Source organism: Polyodon spathula, chromosome 31, assembly GCF_017654505.1.
Source record: "Polyodon spathula isolate WHYD16114869_AA chromosome 31, ASM1765450v1, whole genome shotgun sequence".
Lineage (NCBI taxonomy): Eukaryota > Metazoa > Chordata > Actinopteri > Acipenseriformes > Polyodontidae > Polyodon > Polyodon spathula.
This window is the reverse complement of record NC_054564.1, coordinates 2,059,719-2,078,946: the sequence shown is the minus strand read 5'-3', so window position 1 is coordinate 2,078,946 and position 19,228 is coordinate 2,059,719. Positions and strand designations below refer to the sequence as shown.

At 44.4% G+C, this 19,228-nt stretch overlaps 2 protein-coding genes across 2 annotated transcripts; both read left to right on the top strand.

Moving 5' to 3' along the window:
• The first annotated feature begins 1,628 nt into the window (after nucleotides 1-1,628).
• dusp2 (dual specificity phosphatase 2) lies at nucleotides 1,629-5,525 on the top strand. The gene is made up of 4 exons (XM_041233762.1): nucleotides 1,629-2,456; nucleotides 3,129-3,256; nucleotides 3,714-3,933; nucleotides 4,252-5,525. Exons 1-4 carry the CDS (start codon nucleotides 2,060-2,062, stop codon nucleotides 4,464-4,466), a joined length of 960 nt encoding a protein of 319 aa, XP_041089696.1. The 5' UTR covers nucleotides 1,629-2,059; the 3' UTR covers nucleotides 4,467-5,525.
• Nucleotides 5,526-7,451: 1,926 nt separating this feature from the next.
• On the top strand, nucleotides 7,452-18,044 carry LOC121303032 (MAM and LDL-receptor class A domain-containing protein 1-like). Its single transcript, XM_041233427.1, has 11 exons — nucleotides 7,452-7,769; nucleotides 7,970-8,413; nucleotides 8,597-8,722; nucleotides 8,842-8,978; nucleotides 9,241-9,583; nucleotides 16,130-16,255; nucleotides 16,375-16,511; nucleotides 16,775-17,117; nucleotides 17,393-17,518; nucleotides 17,640-17,776; nucleotides 17,931-18,044. The coding sequence occupies exons 1-11, from the start codon at nucleotides 7,730-7,732 to the stop codon at nucleotides 18,042-18,044; spliced, it is 2,073 nt and encodes a 690-aa protein (XP_041089361.1). The 5' UTR covers nucleotides 7,452-7,729.
• The last annotated feature ends 1,184 nt before the right edge of the window (nucleotides 18,045-19,228 follow it).

Below are 19,228 nucleotides of genomic sequence, written 5' to 3'. Positions count from 1 at the left end.
GGAGAGCTAAGATTAGAGAGCGAGGATAGAGAGAGGGGAGGGGGAGAGCTAAGATTAGAGAGCGAGGATAGAGAGAGGGGAGGGGGAGAGCTAAGATTAGAGAGCGAGGATAGAGAGAGGGGAGGGGGAGAGCTAAGATTAGAGAGCGAGGATAGAGAGAGGGGAGGGGGTGAGCTAAGATTAGAGAGCGAGGATAGAGAGAGGGGAGGGGGAGAGCTGAGATTAGAGAGCGAGGATAGAGAGAGGGGAGGGGGAGAGCTGAGATTAGAGAGTGAGGATAGAGAGAGGGGAGGGGGAGAGCTGAGATTAGATAATGAGGATAGAGGGGAGGGGGAGAGCTGAGATTAGAGAATGAGGATAGAGGGGAGGGGGTGAGCTGAGATTAGAGAATGAGGATAGAGGGGAGGGGGTGAGCTAAGATTAGAGAATGAGGATAGAGGGGAGGGGGTGAGCTAAGATTAGAGAGACAGAGAGGGAGGGAGAGATAGACATAGAGGGAGGGAGAGAGTGAATGTGTCCTTTATTTCCACCTCACTTACATGCTTGAGCTCAGATTAGATAATGGTGAGAGAGAGAAAGTGTTGTGTTGTTATTTACTTCACCTCAGCTGCCAGGGATGAGCTCAGATTCTAGAACACATCAAGGGACGGGAGCGGGGGAGAGAGGAAGGGAATGCAAGAGCGGGGAAGGAGAGAGAGAGAAGGAAATGAGAAAGAGAGAAAGTGAATGAGACGTCTGTCCTCTCATCTCCCCACGTTAGTCAGGCATGAACTCAGATTAAAGGATGAAGAGGGGGACCAAGATAAAGCAAGGGATGGGGGTAGAGAAAAAGGAAGACGAAGAGTGGGAGAGAGAATGAAAAAGGTGAGGAAAGAGCATGGCTCAGGATAGTGGGGGAGAGCACGGCTCAGGATAGTGGGGGAGGAGAGAGGGGGGAGAGCACGGCTCAGGATAGAGAGCATGAAAGAGGGGGGAGAATGATTTGAGGAAGTGGGGGAGAGAATGGAGGAAGGAGAGAGACAGGGGGTGAGAGTCTGTGTTTATGATGCAGAGAGGTGAGATGCTGTGTGTGCAGAACAACACTGTGCACACTAGTGCACCAAGCACAGGGGTAAAGCCCTACCTCCCAGCGCAGTGTCTAGGGCTCGGCTTAATAATTTCAAAAGCAGTTGTTTGGATGATGCTGATATTTTTGTTTTGAATTACATTTTTTTTGTTTATCAAAAAACAGTCCTGGTCTGGCATTGCTTCTGCACCTACACACAGAGTAGTACAGGAGGTAATGTGGCTCTTTCTTATCTTGCAGTATAACTGTCTGCCGTTTAAAAGAAGTCAGGGTGCTACATAAACATCCGCACTAAACAGATGCAGGGCATTCCTTCGGTTCCGAGTTCTGAAAACCCCACTGCTGCCGTCCAATCACTCTCCGAATGAGTGACGTCAGAACACCACACGGGGTATCCCCAGAGCTCTCCGAGCAGCTAGGGAGGCGGGGGGAGGAGAGCGGGTGGGACTGTGACATCACTAGCCATATAAAGCAAAACCGGGGAAAGCCAGCTGCGCCCTAATATGGAGATCCGCCTATTAAACGTCATTCCTTCTTTGGAACAAGAAGGCGGGGGTTCTGGGAAAAGTTGCGTTAAAACGCGAAGGATTTAAAGCGATGACATCAGTAACTGCCGAGAAAGCAACGTTTTTACGTATATACTGCGGACATAAAGAAAGATATCTTCGTTATTTTTTGAAGGTACTATTAGTCAAAACTAATTAGAACGGTTTTGCACTTGCAACAAAAACACCCCTTTTTAAAGAAAATTAATTAAATTTCAGTTTTACAAACTTTTCTTTTTCAAGCTTAACTTTTATACACATAACGATTTTGTTTGCTATCGAATATAAATAATCGAAAACTGGGGCGGGCACAATTCTATATTTTAAACTTCTGAGAAAGTCGGAATACAATCTGTCTGAATTTGTACCGAACAAATCCATTAAGAATCGGCTCTGCCCTGTTTATCATTCATATCATTGTTTGAATAACGATTTTTAAACTGCAAGAATGGGAGTGACAGATGTGCTGGAGATCGGGAGCTGTGACTTCATTCAGATCCTAGCTACTGACCGAGATGAGTTCAGCTCCAGCACCGGCTCCTTGGTTCTTGACTGCCGACCCTTCCTCTCCTATTCCCGCGTCCATGTGAAGGGGTCCCGCAGTGTGAACTGGAACTCGGTGCTGCGGCGCAGGTCAAAGAGTTCGACCGTGAGTCTGGAATGGCTCTTCCCGGACAGAGCGCTCCTGGCCCGGCTGAGAGGAGGGGAGCTGTCCTCTGTGGTGGTCCTGGACGAGGAGAGCCGATCTGTCGCCGATCTCAAAGCCGACAGTCTGGCATGTATGCTGCTGAACGCCTTGGCAAGCGAGGTCCAGCCTAAAAAAACGCAAATCTGCTTCTTGCAAGGTAAATAAATAAAAGCTTTAACTGTGAACACAGAGGCACAATTGTAGGTCTTTCTGTCTTTACCTTTTTCCTGATAACAGCAATCTCCCATATTCCCTATATAAACACTGTATTATAAAGACAACACAGCAGAGACCGATCTATTAATAATATTCCCTGTTGATAATATCACACCTGTCACAATGTTAATATTTTAAGACAGATCAGAGTACCCATGCAGTCAGGTTGTGTTACTGTATAAATCAAACTGCTTTATAAATGTGGATGTACAGAACGCTGATTTAGAAAAACGGGCTTGCCGATATAAACACATCTGTTGAGCTGTTATTTAAAAAAAAACGAAGCATGAATTGATAGACCCGAAATAAGTTTTCATAATTTCATTTAGAAAAAGAATTCTATGATCGCTTTATGTTTAAACGTTAACCATAAATCTTATGCAACGGGTTTTAAACACATGTTGTATTTTTATTCTTTACATCTGTAAGATTTTGGCAATGCTTGAAATTCTTCTAAACATTTTCCAAGCAGCTGTTTACAATCTGCTGCATACGAGTTACGAATTACGGGATGGAAACATTTGATAGCAATGGAAAAAATATATATGTTGTGTTTATATTCAAGTCTTTTTGGACAGCTCGATTAATTCATATTGTTTTGTTTCAATTCCAGGCGGGTTCGAAGGTTTTTTTTCCCTGTTTCCAGAGCTCTGTCTCCAGAGCCCGGGTCTGTGCTTCTCTCCCGCCCTCAGTGACCCGGAGCCCGGCCTCACCGGCAGGAAAACACCGCTGTACGACCAGGTGAGCACAAGACCACAGAGAGAAAAGCAATTCAATCATTTAAAACTAGTCAAATCACCGGCGTTAAATTGTTCAAGAGAATCCATTATTATTACCTGTTATTAATTGTTATTATCATTTGCCTTTACACTATGTTCCTTACACTAGACAAACCTCGTATTACCCTTAATGTGATGCTTTTTAAAATTATAATTGACATCATTGATCAAGCTTGTGTTTTGAATGTGCTGTTATTCTACCATAACATGGTGGTGACACATTTGAGTAAGATTTCAGTTTTTGTTTGTTGAAATATACATATATTGTAACTTCCTGGAATATGGTGTAACTTCTAGTAAACTGAGATCATTGCTTATTGAAAGTTCTGTTATATTCTTGGCACTTTAAATAAGCCGTTAGCTCTTGTTGCTGTTACACGTGTTCACATCTGCAATCATTTCTTCTTGCTGCTGTGCAGGACGGTCCCGTGGAGATCCTGCCCTTCCTCTTCCTCGGCAGCGCGCACCACTCCTCTCGCAGGGAGGTCCTGCAGGCACTCAGCATCACGGCGGTTCTGAACGTCTCCTCTTCGTGTCCCAACCTGTTCGAGAGCGAGCTGCGCTACAAGAGCATCCCGGTGGAGGACAGCCAGGCGGCGGACATCAGCGCCTGGTTCCCCGCGGCCATCGACTTCATCGGTACGAGCAACACCGCACCACGCACGCATGATGCACACACCAGAGGAACACACGTATTATATTATTACCCAGGTCACTGGTGGGCTCAGGCGGTCAGTTACCGAGTTGAGCGGTCATTACGCGCACAAAAACTCGCTTTTTCAACGCACGGTTGCCATTAAAAAACGTTGCCTCAAAGTCTAGTACAAAGTATAAATGGCAGCATGCATACTTATAAATGGCAGCATACCATACTACACGGTCTCAAATATATTACATTTGTGTCCATCCTAGATCCATAATCTTTACTCTGACAATACTTTATTTCTATTTTAACAGACTCCGCGAAGAACAGCGGCGGCCGTGTTCTGGTTCATTGCCAAGCCGGAATCTCCCGCTCAGCTACCATCTGCCTGGCTTACCTCATTTGGTCCCGGCGGGTCAGACTGGAAGAAGCCTTTGATTTCATCAAGAAGCGCCGCGGCGTGATCTCTCCGAACCTCGGCTTCATGGGACAGCTGCTGCAGTTTGAAACGGACGTGCTGTGTCACTGAGCCAGCCCGCGGCGTGATCTCTCCAAACCTCGGCTTCATGGAACAGCGGCAGCAGTGTAGCTGAGCCAGCCCGCGGCTGAAGAAAAGCGCAAGACTTGAACAGGGACGGTGCGGTTGAAACGGTGGTGCGTCTCCTTGCACGAACTGAACTTTAAACCTGAAGTTTACAAGAAATAAAAAAGGTTCACTATGAGTTAGTTTATTTCTAAAATGAATAATACTATCCATTTTCAATATGCAACTGGAATACGAGACTAAAAGAAATCTTTGTAATCGCGGTGTGCCTGAACTTTTTCAAAACTGACATTTTTATCTTAAATTGTGATGCAAAAGAACAAACATGTTAGCAATGGGTTACACGGATGCAACATTTAACACTCAACACGAATTCATCAAAACTGCCTGGGGGAAAAAAGCCTACATGTTTTAAATATGCTTTTAAATGCAATTTTTGAAATGGCTTCAGATTTTTTTTTAATTTTTTGCAAAAATGTCTGTTTGCAAAATCTATTGTTTACAGCGTGCTCGCAGTTTCCTTATGAAAAAACATATTCCTCACGCAAAAACCTCCATTTGTGAATTTTAACATAACTTCAATGATTTTTTGCACTGCAAAACGTGACGTCACCGAGCCGCTGAGAGAATTTCATTTCATCACAGACGGAACACTTTTTGATGCTGCATTTCTCATACACAGTGCTGAACGTGTTTGCTTGTTATTTCACGCGTGGGTTTTTTTGATGCTGCATTTCTCATACACGGTGTTGAACGTGTTTGCTTGTTATTTCACGCGTGGGTTTTTTTGATGCTGCATTTCTCATACACAGTGTTGAACGTGTTTGCTTGTTATTTCACGCGTGGGTTTTTTTGATGCTGCATTTCTCATACACAGTGTTGAACGTGTTTGCTTGTTATTTCACGCGTGGGTTTTTTTGATGCTGCATTTCTCATACACGGTGTTGAACGTGTTTGCTTGTTATTTCACGCGTGGGTTTTAGAAGTATTGCACTTTATATTTATAACACATTCCAAACTTGGTGGGAATCTGTATTGTTTTATACAAATAATAAAAATATAAATTATTTAAGAAAGTGAAATTGTTTGTCTGTTTCGTTTCCACGCTTGTCAGTATCGAACAATCTACAATTCCTGTGCTGAGCTCTTTATTTGAGACCGATTCTGTTGAAATGAAAGTGTACCACATGCAACCTTTAAACTGATCCCGACCACCACGCAGCGAGGCATCACTGCTGAGACCGGTCAATTTGAAACAGCATTCATTCGCGCAGGCTTTGCTACAGAAGCATCTGCCCACCAAACACCTGCTATCAGTCGTAGGCTATTATCTGCTGTCTTGCATGTCGTGACTTTTTTTTTTTCCTTATTTAACTTAATGTAAAGACGTTGTAATATGAATACATGTCTTTCTTCAGTTCATGAGCGAATCCCATGCCAGGCATGTGTAGTTTACAATGACATTTCAGTTATTGCTTCGGTTTCATACACTGTATAGGATGATGCGAAACGTTTGGCCAAAGCTGTATTCAATGTATATGGTTTAAACGTTCATAAAACTTAACCACAAGCCAGTCGGCCACACTGTAGCTACGCTAGTGCTCCTTAATAACACTATAAACACCTTCCACGCCTTTTTCAATTTGTCAAAACAAGCACTAAAAAAAAGTTCAGAGGATTTTTTCGCACACTGCTTTTTCATGTAAAAAACAGTTCAGACTGTTATCTAGATTATTATTATTATTATTATTATTATTATTATTATTATTATTATTATTATTATTATTATTATTTCATAACAGTACCAGTACTGTATTTTGACTCTTTCGCTAGTTTTTCCTTTTTAAAAACAAGTTTAGCGTCATTGTGTTTATGTGTCAGAGATAAAAAATAAATAAATCTCACTGCAGCTACTCCATCCCTCCGAACAAACCAAAAAATATTAGCAGTAAAATACAACTACATAAACCCCATGAGGAAAAGCCATTTGTTTTCAAGGTCCTTGTATTTTTCATCAATAAATTCTTGTTCATATTCATGGCATTCTTAAACAATGCGCAGATTCTTAGCACCTCAATAGTGGTTATTTGTAGCCGAAAATCTGCATCTCCTGTTATGTTTTCAACTATTTTACGTACCGAGTCTTTACAGTTATTGATCGATTGCCAATCAAAAAATGTGCACGATTTCTACTGTCAATTTGAATTACCAAGAACAGATTGCTTACAAACTTGCCCGTGTGTCTCCGACCTTATGAATGTAAGGGTAGCCAACGCCCGCTCTAAATGATCAAGACAATTAAACCACAAAGTGTCGCGTCTTGCTGTCTAATCAAGCACATACTCAGCTGTAAGGCGTTACCAAGCCCTGTGTTTAATATACACATCGGCGTGAACTCGTGTCAGCTCCCGGGCTAATTAGGGATTGTCTCCACCTGGTTCGGGCTGAGTAATTGGCAGCGGTGCTCGTACAAATACGCTGCGATTTGCTAATCTGATCTCGCACTTTTTCTTCGCGTTTGTTCTCTGAAGGGCTTGAGGTTGTTTGTATATCCGTATTGTTTATTCAGTGCTGCTCAGCTAGCTGCTGGAATGCGCGTCTCTAATGGAGTGCTGCCCTGCTTTTTGCAGTTGCTGTGGCTGGTGAGCGGTGAGTCACATTATTATTTTAATTTACCGTCTGAAATCCCCATGCATTGTCTTCACCTGCTTTCCCATCTCACTGCGTCTGCCATGTGCTGGAACAGTGGGGTACTCTGTATCTAAACCCTTGCTTCTTGCTATGCTAAGACCAATTTTGAAAACAACGAACGAGAGTTGAACTCTTTGAAACTATATTTAAATATATATATATATATATATATATATATATATATATATATATATATATATATATATATATATATATATATATATATATATATATATATATATATATATATATATATATATATTTTGAACGGTTCTTGTTTCTAGCTCTTAAATTGCTTTTTAAACTCTGTACACAGCGCCACCTGGCTTTTAAATAGCCATTTTCATTTTGCTAAATGGACTTGTGCTCTACTTATCACGTGTTAAATTGATGTAGTCTGACTTGTAGCTTTTAATCCTTTGTGTGTTTGCTTGGTGGAATTCAGCTCTATTTGCTAGAATCTCACTGCTAGTCTTGCTTGTTCTGTTTCAGTTTTTGGAGCCCATATTGAGCACACAGACTTGGGGCGCTCCAGGGCTGCAGTTGTGTCCAGGGCAATGAATGAAAGCAATGATGATATCCTTCAGATCAATGGAGGTAGGGGTTCAAATAGATCCTTGCATGTAGAATGCTGGTTAGTTCAGATCCTGTCCCATTGATCATTCTTGCCCCCTCTTGTAATCCATTCCACCCATTCTGTTACTGAGTCTACCTTTTAACAATAAAGGTGAAGGTATATATCCAATGTGCTCTACAGAGGCCTAATGTCACTAGTCAGTCTTCCTCATGTCTTCCAGATGGCAAGAACACTGACTCCCATCTTTTGTTGGAAAAGCCACTGAGAAAATCTCAGAGGGATGTTGTGCAGCTTGGCACCTCTGCAGCTACTCCAGTCTCTGCATCTGGCAAAGAGACCACTGGCACCGCCTCCACCACTCTGGTCTCAGCCTCGCCCGCTTCTAGTACTCTGGTCTCGCAGGCCTCCAGCCAAGCAGACTTGTCTGTTCATACTTCTACAAGATATGACCAGACCACTCTCCAGGCCAGTGAGGTCACCCAGTCTCTGCCTCCCACACCCTCCCCTCGACCTGCCTCTCTGTTCTGTGACTTTGAGCTTGACCTGTGTGGCTGGGAGAACTGCCGCAGCGGGGACTTCAACTGGCTACTAAGGAGGGAGAGGCCGGCTGAGTTTGAGACCCAGACTCTGCCTGATGGCCATGCCAACTGCCGCAACTTTGCAGGCGAGTCTGGTCTTGCAGACCAATCTAACAGAATGAGTGTCTGTATGCGTTGTTAATCATCACCCCTTACTCCATACCCATGTTAAACTGTTCACTCATGCAGGGCAGTACCTGTGTAGACTGACTCCATCACTGTAGTTAATGGTCTGTAGCTGGAAGGTGACTCTTTGGTCTCTGTTGCAGGGCAGTACCTGTACATGGAGGCAGTGTATCCCAGGGAGAGTGGTCAGACTGCAGTCCTCATCAGCCCAGCCTTCAAAGGACCCAAGTGCCTCTCCTTCTGGTACAGCCTGCTAGGAGATGGTGTGGGTAAGTTGCAGACATCACCTGGGGAGTCTCTACTATGAAGCCAAAGAGCTATCTGTGTTCTGTAGTTCTGGCTATGTAGCCCTAAGGCAATGATTTGCTGTCTCCTGTGTTCTTTGCAGAAGCTATCGCTGTATATGTGCAGTATGTGAGCTCTCCAGACAGCTGGCACAAGCTGTGGTCTGCTAGTGGTGCCATGCCCAGGAAGTGGTACTTTCAGCAACTGGATCTGTTTGTCAAGGCTGAGGAGGAGTACCAGGTCAGATGAAACTTGTAGTGTATCTAGAGCATTGTACAGCAAAGGCATTGGCCTGAATCTCTTCTAGTTGCCTGGGCAGCTTTGCAAGTGAGATTTGCAAGATTTTGTGCCAAACCCTAAAGAGTAAGTTTGGGCACCTTGGTTTGCTCGCGTACATTGTGACAGCAAAATCCTGCTCAGGAAAGTGAGCAGAACAAACTGACTTTTTATCATGGTGTTATTTGTATTCAAAAGACACCTTTTTGTTTTGCTGCTTGTGTAGATTCTGCTGGAGGGAACCATCCGCAACAACTACTGTGGTGACGCTGCAATAGATGACCTGTCTGTCTCGGAGACCCTCTGCATGCCTCTCCAGAAGAGGATCCACAGGCGCCGTGAGCTGCCAGCTACCCCAGCACCTGAAGGGAGTCCCTCTGTCTCCATTGCCCCAGTGCTGCCCCCTCCAGAGGTGCTGGAGACGCTGTTCTGTGACTTTGAGAAGGGGCTGTGTGGCTGGTCCCAGTGTACCAGTGATGAGTTTGACTGGGAGCTTCACCAAGAGAGACTGCCTCCCCTGCTCAGTGCCATGCAGCCAGACTCCCTGGGGAGGTGTCACAACTTGGAAGGTACAGTATGGTGGGAGGTTCTGGAAAGGACTTCATTAACCTGAAGGGTACATGCAGCTGTTAATGAGGACTTGAACCATTTCCATTGTGAACATGGCAGTCCTAAACTAGCTCTGATCTGTTCTAGTGGTGCATCTAACAATTCAAACTTCCAGATGGGCAGTTTGTAGCTGGCCTATGCAGAGCAGTGCCTACATAGAGGCTGTATTCCTGGTCTGCAGCAGGGCAATGTGTAGCTCCAGTCTACATTGCTACCTCCCTCTGGTCTGTTGCAGGGCAGTACCTGTACATGGAGGCAGCATATCCCAGGGAGAGTGGTCAGACTGCAGTTCTCATCAGCCCAGCCTTCAAGGGACCCAAGTGCCTGTCCTTCTGGTACAGTCTGTTTGGAGATGGTGTGGGTGAGTAATCCTGCTAGTGTTGGCTGTTTTACCTGATACTCCTTTTCTAAAAGGGAGTGACCTTGCCCAGTTTGGAAATGGCAAAGTATGGGACGGTTTTACTGTGTCCTTTCTTCCCCAGGTTCTCTCAATGTGTACGTGCAGTATGTGAGCACAGCTGGTATCTGGCACAAGCTCTGGTCAGTCAGTGGGGACAAGAGCAGGAAGTGGCATCTGGCTGAACTGGAACTGTTTGTGGATCCTAACGAGACATTCCAGGTGGGAATTAGAATGTCTTTCCCATCTTGTTTCAACTTTTGTGTATCTGCATACCACGATGTGCATTTTGAGATTCTACAAAATAACACCATGAAATTACTTTGTACAACTGCAGATTAAAGCGAAGCTGCTTGTCTTCACTAAGCTGGATGTCATTTGGCATGGCACCACAAGTTCTAGTAACTAGCTGCTTTCAATTATTGGAGTGGCAGTGCCCTATGCTGTACCAACAATGTCTTTAGTGTATTGAATTCAAACTGCAGCTTATCACTTTGAACCAAACTGTCTTTCTTCTCTAGATGATTCTGGAGGGGACCATTGGAAACAATCTCTGTGGGGATGTAGCTGTTGATGACATATTTGTGACGGGACACCATTGTAGCAAAGAACAGCATGCCCCCTGCTGGGAAGAATAATGTTTAAACTACTCTGTTACTACATTAAGAAGGATCTGTACAATCTGTCCATAGGCAAGGCTCAATGTTTTGGCTTGTCAATTAAACCTTGATCTCAAGTCATTTCAATAGAACTCCTGTTGAGTGCTTATTCTGGAAATTGCTGATACTGTGCTAGGGAGAGGGTGTTCCACCAGTAGTTCTTGTGTAAGGAGATGTACCCACATGCACTAATACATTCCTTCTAAATAACACTTCAGTGTGTGGTTGAGGCTCTGATTTCAACAAGGAGCACCGCGTGATCTCTCTTGATCTTTTCTTGGGGGCAGGGGACAGCTGCTCCAGTTTGAAACCGATGTGGGCTGGCTCAGTGACACTGAGCCAGCCCACAATGCGTGGAAACTGAACATTACAGCACACAACTGGTTTACTATGATTTAATTTCATTAGAAAAATGAATAATACCATTTACATAGAACAAATATAAATGCAACAGGTGCAGTGTTGGTTTCATGAGCTGAAATAAAAGGTTCCAGACTCTCAAATTTTGTGCACAAATTTGTTTATCACTGTTAGTGAACATTTGTTAAGATAATCCATCCACTTGCCAGCTGTGGCATGTCAAGAAGCTGATTCAACAGCATGATCAGTACACAGGTGCACCTTGTGCTGGGGACAATAAAAAGCCATTCTAAAATGTGCAGTTTTGTCACACAACACAATACCACAGGTATCTCAAGTTTTGAGGGAGCGTGCAATTGGCATGCTGACTGCAGGAAAGTCCACCAGAGCTGTTGCCAGAGAATTACCATAAGCTGCCTCCAATGTTGTTTTAGAGAATTTGGCAGTACGTCCAACTGGCCTCACGACAGAGCAGGACCTCCATATCCGGCTCCTTCACCTGCGGCATCATCTGAGACCAGCCACTCAGACAGCTGATGAAACTGTGGGTTTGCACAACCGAAGAATTTCTGCACAAACTGTCAGAAACCGTCTCAGGGAAGCTCATGTGTATGCTCGTCATCCTCACCGGGGTCTTGCCCTGACTGCAATAATCAACTTCAGTGGGGAAATGCTCACCTTCGATGGCCACTGGCACAATGGAGAAGTGTGCTCTTCACAGATGAATCCTGGTTTCAACTGTACCGGGCAGATGGCAGACAGTGTGTATGGCATTGTGTGGGTGAGCAGTTTGCTGATGTCAGCGTTGTGAACAGAGTGCCCCGTGGTGGTGGGGTGACGGTATGGGCAAGCATAAGCTACGGACAACGAACACAACTGCATTTTATCGATGGCAATGTGAATGCACAGAGATCCCGTGACGAGATCCTGAGGCCCATTGTCGTGCCATCTATCCACCACCATCAACTCATGATAATGCATGGCTCCATGTCGCAAGGATCTGTACACAATTCCTGGAAGCTGAAAATGTCCGAGTTCTTCCATGGTCTGCATACTCACCCATTGAGCATGTTTGGGATGGTCTGGATCGACGTGTACGACAGCGTGTTCCAGTTCCCGCTAGCAACTTCGCACAGCCATTGAAGAGGAGTGGGACAACATTCCACAGGCCACAATCAACAGCCTGATCAACTCTATTCGAAGGAGATGTGTCACGCTGCATGAGGCAAATGGTGGTCACATCCTTTGTGAATTTGAACACAACTTCAAAGATTTTTTGCACTGCAAAATGTGATTGTCATTTCATCACAGACGGAACACTTTTTAATGCTGCATTTTTCATACACGGTGTTGAACGTGTTTGCTTGATATTTCAGGCGTGAGTTTTAGAAGTATTGCACTTTATATTTATAACACATTCCAAACTTGATGGGAATCTTTATTGTTTTATACAAATAATAAAAATATAAATTATTTAAGAAAGTGAAATTGTCTGTTTCGTTTCCACGCTTGTCAGTATCGAACAATCTACAATTCCTGTGCTGAGCTCTTTATTTGAGACCGATTCTGTTGAAATGAAAGTGTACGACATGCAACCTTTAAACTGATCCCGACCACCACGCAGCGAGGCATCACTGCTGAGACCGGTCAATTTGAAACAGCATTCATTCGCGCAGGCTTTGCTACAGAAGCATCTGCCCACCAAACACCTGCTATCAGTCATAGGCTATTATCTGCTGTCTTGCATGTCGTGACGTTTTTTTCCTTATTTAACTAAATGTAAGGACAATATAATATAAATAAATGTCTTTCTTCAGTTCATGAGCGAATCCCATGCCAGGCACGTAGTTTACAATGAAAATGCAGTTAATGCTTTGGTTTCATATACTGTAGAACAAAATGTGGTCCCCTGGTGTCAATCATGTGTAAATGCAAGACTAGATGTGCAGAGAGCGTTACAAATGCGCTTTTCTGAGAAACAGCACGGTAAGCTGTGACAGTCCAATTGATCTCATTTAAAGCTATACAGGTGAATTTCAAAGAGAATTTCAAATTTATTTTGTTTATTTGTTTGTTTGTTTATTTGTTTTTCCAGCTCCTTTCCAGCCTGTTTTTTTCTTGCGTAAAAGCGCACCCTCCCACAACACATATCAGCATGCGCGGGGCGGGACGGGAAACCCATTGAAAACTATAATCATGACTTTAAATAAAGCTTAACGGTTATTTACTAGAGCGCGTCAATGTCAAATAATGCTTAGCGCAGGAAAACACTATTAGCGAACTATCCATACCTTACAAGTTACAAGAACAACGTTTTACGAGAAACGAAACCTCATTAGTCGCATTTCCAGCATGGTAACTGTACATGTTTCCCAGTCCTATCTGTAAGCTGTTAGCTAATTTGAAAGCGCATAATAAACTTTACATTCAGTTGTACACAGCTGCAGGCAAAACTAAGCCCTGGGTAAGAGAAGCTAGCATTGCATTTAGTCTTTAATTACAAATAATATTTGGTAATAATGATTACAAAATATGTAGCCCTAAAGACAAGACATGAAAAAAGAAGAGCTCGGTATGAAACATAAGCAGTAAACGGCGCTGCCGGCAATGCCAGGCTGAAAGATAATCTGAGTTATCTTTAAGTTCAAGGCTCTGGAACGAGGCGCTCTTCTGGCATTGCATGGCATTCTAAACACGCGGATTTAACCTCATCCATTCTGTATTTGTGTAAAGATATATATTTTTAAACTGTGTTTAGCTGGCGGTTAACGTATATCCAGCCAATCAGAATACTTAATAGCAAGTGGCTGGATCTTTTTTTTTTAAGAAACTGTATTTTGGAGTGCGTGGTCCCCCTGGGTGAGACAAGGGTATCCAGCCAATGAGATCACTGCTATACTGACACCTCCCCAAGAAACCGGGCCAGGAAAATGCTTTGTAAAAATAAAATTGCATCCACACTGTAGCTACGCTAGCGCTCCTTAATAATACTATTAACCCCTTCAACACGTTTTTCTTAATTTGTCAAAACAAGCACCAAAAAACAAACAGAAAAAACAACTACATAACCCCTGTGAGGAAAAGCCATTTGTTTTCAATGTCCTTGTATTTTTCATCAATAAACACCACAGTGTTCATATTCATGGCATTCTTAAACAATGTGCAGATTCTTAGCACCTCAATAGTGGTTATTTGTAGCCGAAAATCTGCATCTCCTGTTATGTTTTCAACTATTTTACGTACCGAGTCTTTACAGTTATTGATCGATTGCCAATCAAAAAATGTGCACGATTTCTATTGTCAATTTGAATTACCAAGAACAGATTGCTTACAAACTTGCCCGTGTGTCTCCGACCTTATGAATGTAAGGGTAGCCAACGCCCGCTCTAAATGATGAAGACAATTAAACCACAAAGTGTCGCGTCTTGCTGTCTAATCAAGCACATACTCAGCTGTAAGGCGTTACCAAGCCCTGTGTTTAATATACACATCGGCGTGAACTCGTGTCAGCTCCCGGGCTAATTAGGGATTGTCTCCACCTGGTTCGGGCTGAGTAATTGGCAGCGGTGCTCGTACAAATACGCTGCGATTTGCTAATCTGATCTCGCACTTTTTCTTCGCGTTTGTTCTCTGAAGGGCTTGAGGTTGTTTGTATATCTGTATTGTTTATTCAGTGCTGCTCAGCTAGCTGCTGGAATGCGCGTCTCTAATGGAGTGCTGCCCTGCTTTTTGCAGTTGCTGTGGCTGGTGAGCGGTGAGTCACATTATTATTTTAATTTACCGTCTGAAATCCCCATGCATTGTCTTCACCTGCTTTCCCATCTCACTGCGTCTGCCATGTGCTGGAACAGTGGGGTACTCTGTATCTAAACCCTGCACTTCTCTCCTGTCTAAAGCAGCGTTTCTTGCTGTGCTAAGATCAATTTTGAAAACAACGAACGAGTGTTGAACTCTTCAATATATATAATCGAACAGTTCTTGTTTCTAGCTTTTTCAATTTATTTTAAACTTTGTACACGGCGCCACCTGGCTTTTAAAAAGCCATTTTCATTTTGCTAAATGGACTTGTGCTCTCTATCACGTGTCAAGCTGATATAGTCTGACTTGTAGCTTCTAATCCTTTGTGCGTTTGCTTGGTGGAATTCAGCTCTATTTGCTAGAATCTCACTGCTAGTCTTGCTTGTTCTGTTTCAGTTTTTGGAGCCCATATTGAGCACATAAACTTGGGACGCTCCAGGGCTGCAGTTGTGTCCAGGGCAATGAATGAAAGCAATGATATTCTTCAGATCAATGGAGGTAGGGGTTCAAATAGATCCTCACATTGATCATTCTTACCCCCTCTTGTAATCCATTCCACCCATTCTGTTACTGAGTCTACCTTTTAACAATAAAGGTGAAGGTATATATCCAATGTGCTCTACAGAGGCCTAATGTCACTAGTCAGTTTTCCTCATGTCTTCCAGATGGCAAGAACACTGACTCCCATCTTTTGTTGGAAAAGCCACTGAGAAAATCTCAGAGGGATGTTGTGCAGCTTGGCACCTCTGCAGCTACTCCAGTCTCTGCATCTGGCAAAGAGACCACTGGCACCGCCTCCACCACTCTGGTCTCAGCCTCGCCCGCTTCTAGTACTCTGGTCTCGCAGGCCTCCAGCCAAGCAGACTTGTCTGTTCATACTTCTACAAGATATGACCAGACCACTCTCCAGTCCAGTGAGGTCACCCAGTCTCTGCCTCCCACACCCTCCCCTCGACCTGCCTCTCTGTTCTGTGACTTTGAGCTTGACCTGTGTGGCTGGGAGAACTGCCGCAGCGGGGACTTCAACTGGCTACTAAGGAGGGAGAGGCCGGCTGAGTTTGAGACCCAGACTCTGCCTGATGGCCATGCCAACTGCCGCAACTTTGCAGGCGAGTCTGGTCTTGCAGACCTATCTAACAGAATGAGTGTCTGTATGCGTTGTTAATCATCACCCCTTACTCCATACCCATGTTAAACTGTTCACTCATGCAGGGCAGTACCTGTGTAGACTGACTCCATCACTGTAGTTAATGGTCTGTAGCTGGAAGGTGACTCTTTGGTCTCTGTTGCAGGGCAGTACCTGTACATGGAGGCAGTGTATCCCAGGGAGAGTGGTCAGACTGCAGTCCTCATCAGCCCAGCCTTCAAAGGACCCAAGTGCCTCTCCTTCTGGTACAGCCTGCTAGGAGATGGTGTGGGTAAGTTGCAGACATCACCTGGGGAGTCTCTACTATGAAGCCAAAGAGCTATCTGTGTTCTGTAGTTCTGGCTATGTAGCCCTAAGGCAATGATTTGCTGTCTCCTGTGTTCTTTGCAGAAGCTATCGCTGTATATGTGCAGTATGTGAGCTCTCCAGACAGCTGGCACAAGCTGTGGTCTGCTAGTGGTGCCATGCCCAGGAAGTGGTACTTTCAGCAACTGGATCTGTTTGTCAAGGCTGAGGAGGAGTACCAGGTCAGATGAAACTTGTAGTGTATCTAGAGCATTGTAGAGCAAAGGCATTGGCCTGAGTCTCTCCTAGTTGCCTGGGCAGCTTTGCAAGTGAGATTTGATTTTGTGCCAAACCCTAAAGAGTAAGTTTGGGACCGCAAAGTCCTGTTCAGGAATGTTGGCAACCGGCAAAACAAACTGACCTTGTCTTCCATATTAGATTTTTTTTTTTTATCATGGTGTTATTTGTATTCAAAAGACACCTTTTTGTTTTGCCGCTTGTGTAGATTCTGCTGGAGGGAACCATCCACAACAACTACTGTGGTGATGCTGCAATAGATGACCTGTCTGTCTCGGAGACCCTTTGCATGCCTTTCCAGAAGAGGCTCCACAGGCGCCGTGAGCTGCCAGCTACCCCAGCACCTGAAGGGAGTCCCTCTGTCTCCATTGCCCCAGTGCTGCCCCCTCCAGAGGTGCTGGAGACGCTGTTCTGTGACTTTGAGAAGGGGCTGTGCGGCTGGTCCCAGTGTACCAGTGATGAGTTTGACTGGGAGCTTCACCAAGAGAGACTGCCTCCCCTGCTCGGTGCCATGCAGCCAGACTCCCTGGGGAAGTGTCGCAACTTGGAAGGTACAGTTTGGTGGGAGGTTCTGGAAAGGACTTCATTAACCTGAAGGGTACATGCAGCTGTTAATGAGGACTTGAACCATTTCCATTGTGAACATGGCAGTCCTAAACTAGCTCTGATCTGTTCTAGTGGTGCATCTAACAATTCAAACTTCCAGATGGGCAGTTTGTAGCTGGCCTATGCAGAGCAGTGCCTACATAGAGGCTGTATTCCTGGTCTGCAGCAGGGCAATGTGTAGCTCCAGTCTACATTGCTACCTCCCTCTGGTCTGTTGCAGGGCAGTACCTGTACATGGAGGCAGCATATCCCAGGGAGAGTGGTCAGACTGCAGTCCTCATCAGCCCAGCCTTCAAGGGACCCAAGTGCCTCTCCTTCTGGTACAGTCTGTTTGGAGATGGTGTGGGTGAGTAATCCTGCTAGTGTTGGCTGTTTTACCTGATACTCCTTTTCTAAAAGGGAGTGACCTTGCCCAGTTTGGAAATGGCAAAGTATGGGACGGTTTTACTGTGTCCTTTCTTCCCCAGGTTCTCTCAATGTGTACGTGCAGTATGTGAGCACAGCTGGTATCTGGCACAAGCTCTGGTCAGTCAGTGGGAACAAGAGCAGGAAGTGGCACCTGGCTGAACTGGAACTGTTTGTGGATCCTAACGAGACATTCCAGGTGGGAATTCTTGTCTCTGATTTCTATCTTCTGTTTCAACTTTAGGCTATCCGCATACAATGATGTATATGTGAGATTTTACAAAGTAACAAAGAAATGACTCTTTGTACAAACTGCAGACTAAACTTTGAACCAAACTGTCTTTCTGTTCTAGATGATTCTGCAGGGGACCATTGGAAATCTCTGTGGGGATGTAGCTGTTGATGACGTATTTGTGACGGGACACCACTGTAGCAAAGAACAACACGCCCCCTGCTGGAAAGACTAAAATGTTTAACCTTAAATGTAAATAAAGTCTGATCTACTCTGTACGGACTTTAATGTAGTAACTATCTATCCATATACACGGCTTAAACATCGACGGTCACTTCAATCTATAATGAATGAGAGAGGATTTGTTCTGTAAAAATGTAATATTGTGCTGGGGGAGGTGGATTATTTATTTTTCTAACCACTTGCACTACTCCACGCCTTCTAAATAACTGAACTGTGTGCTTAGTTTAAAGGCATGAGGCGATCCTGCAGCTTCGAGGTTTTTCTTACCTCAAAGTGCAAAAACAGACTGTAGCCGTCTGACGGTTTTCTGCTGCAAGTAACAACACAACCATGTTTCTGTTCGTGCATCTGATCAGTCATTACAAGCTTAGTGAAGCTGCTCGAGTCTCTTAAGAGCCCTGCAACAAGCGCCGAACACAAGACGGTGCAATTCTCCCTGCTTGCATGTGGTGGCGACATTTCCTGTTTCTTGACACGGGTGCCCGCAGTCCTTAGAAAGAAGGGATCCAAGCCCATATGCAGTTATCTTGTACCGTGCATACCAATCATTTTATATAATACAAAAACAATGGCCTACCTTCCAAAACAGGAGAGGGGTTCTACCCACAGGTGTCACTGCGCAGGCAGGGGACGCGGAGGGGTTCGAGCAATGTGGTTGTACAGTGTATATACTTCGCGTTTCTATGTGCAGATGTTACACACGTGTATCACGGTAGCTGCCGGTGTGCGGTGCCAGTAATTCAGATTGTATCCTCTCTAATTTCAACAGGTATCGCTATCGTTTTAATTACCCTAACCTTTGCTACCCCGGAGGCTGGTACGAAGCACGTCTTCATAGAAAGCTTTGGGGGTTTTATTCAGGACAGACATTTGCGGTTATGTTTTGTGTGACCGATTCATCCTGTAGTTTAGACGGAAGCTGTTGGGTACTGCTGCGGGCATCAAAATAAACTACAGCCAATCAACATGCGTGCATTTCTGATTTAATAATAATAATAATAGTTATAAACGGTTTCCTACGCGAGACAATGTCTGCAAAAACCTGGCAGAATTCTGTAATAATTTCTGTTATCACAGAACTGAGGAATCGTGGGGCCACTGGATCTGCAACTCGTTTACAAAGGGGTCCTGGTCTTGACACTGAGGGAGTTACAAAAAAAAAAAAAAAAACATGAC

What these genes read in the sequence shown, in the direction of transcription:
- dusp2 (XM_041233762.1), top strand. Translation starts at nt 2,060, where the DNA reads ATGGGAGTGACAGATGTGCTGGAGATCGGGAGCTGTGACTTCATTCAG. An exon ending in AAACACCGCTGTACGACCAG is followed by an intron (nt 3,257 to 3,713) that starts GTGAGCACAAGA and finishes GCTGCTGTGCAG; the next exon opens with GACGGTCCCGTGGAGATCCT. An exon ending in CGCGGCCATCGACTTCATCG is followed by an intron (nt 3,934 to 4,251) that starts GTACGAGCAACA and finishes CTATTTTAACAG; the next exon opens with ACTCCGCGAAGAACAGCGGC.
- LOC121303032 (XM_041233427.1), top strand. Translation starts at nt 7,730, where the DNA reads ATGAATGAAAGCAATGATGATATCCTTCAGATCAATGGAG. An exon ending in CAACTGCCGCAACTTTGCAG is followed by an intron (nt 8,414 to 8,596) that starts GCGAGTCTGGTC and finishes TCTCTGTTGCAG; the next exon opens with GGCAGTACCTGTACATGGAG. An exon ending in GAGGTGTCACAACTTGGAAG is followed by an intron (nt 9,584 to 16,129) that starts GTACAGTATGGT and finishes TCTCTGTTGCAG; the next exon opens with GGCAGTACCTGTACATGGAG.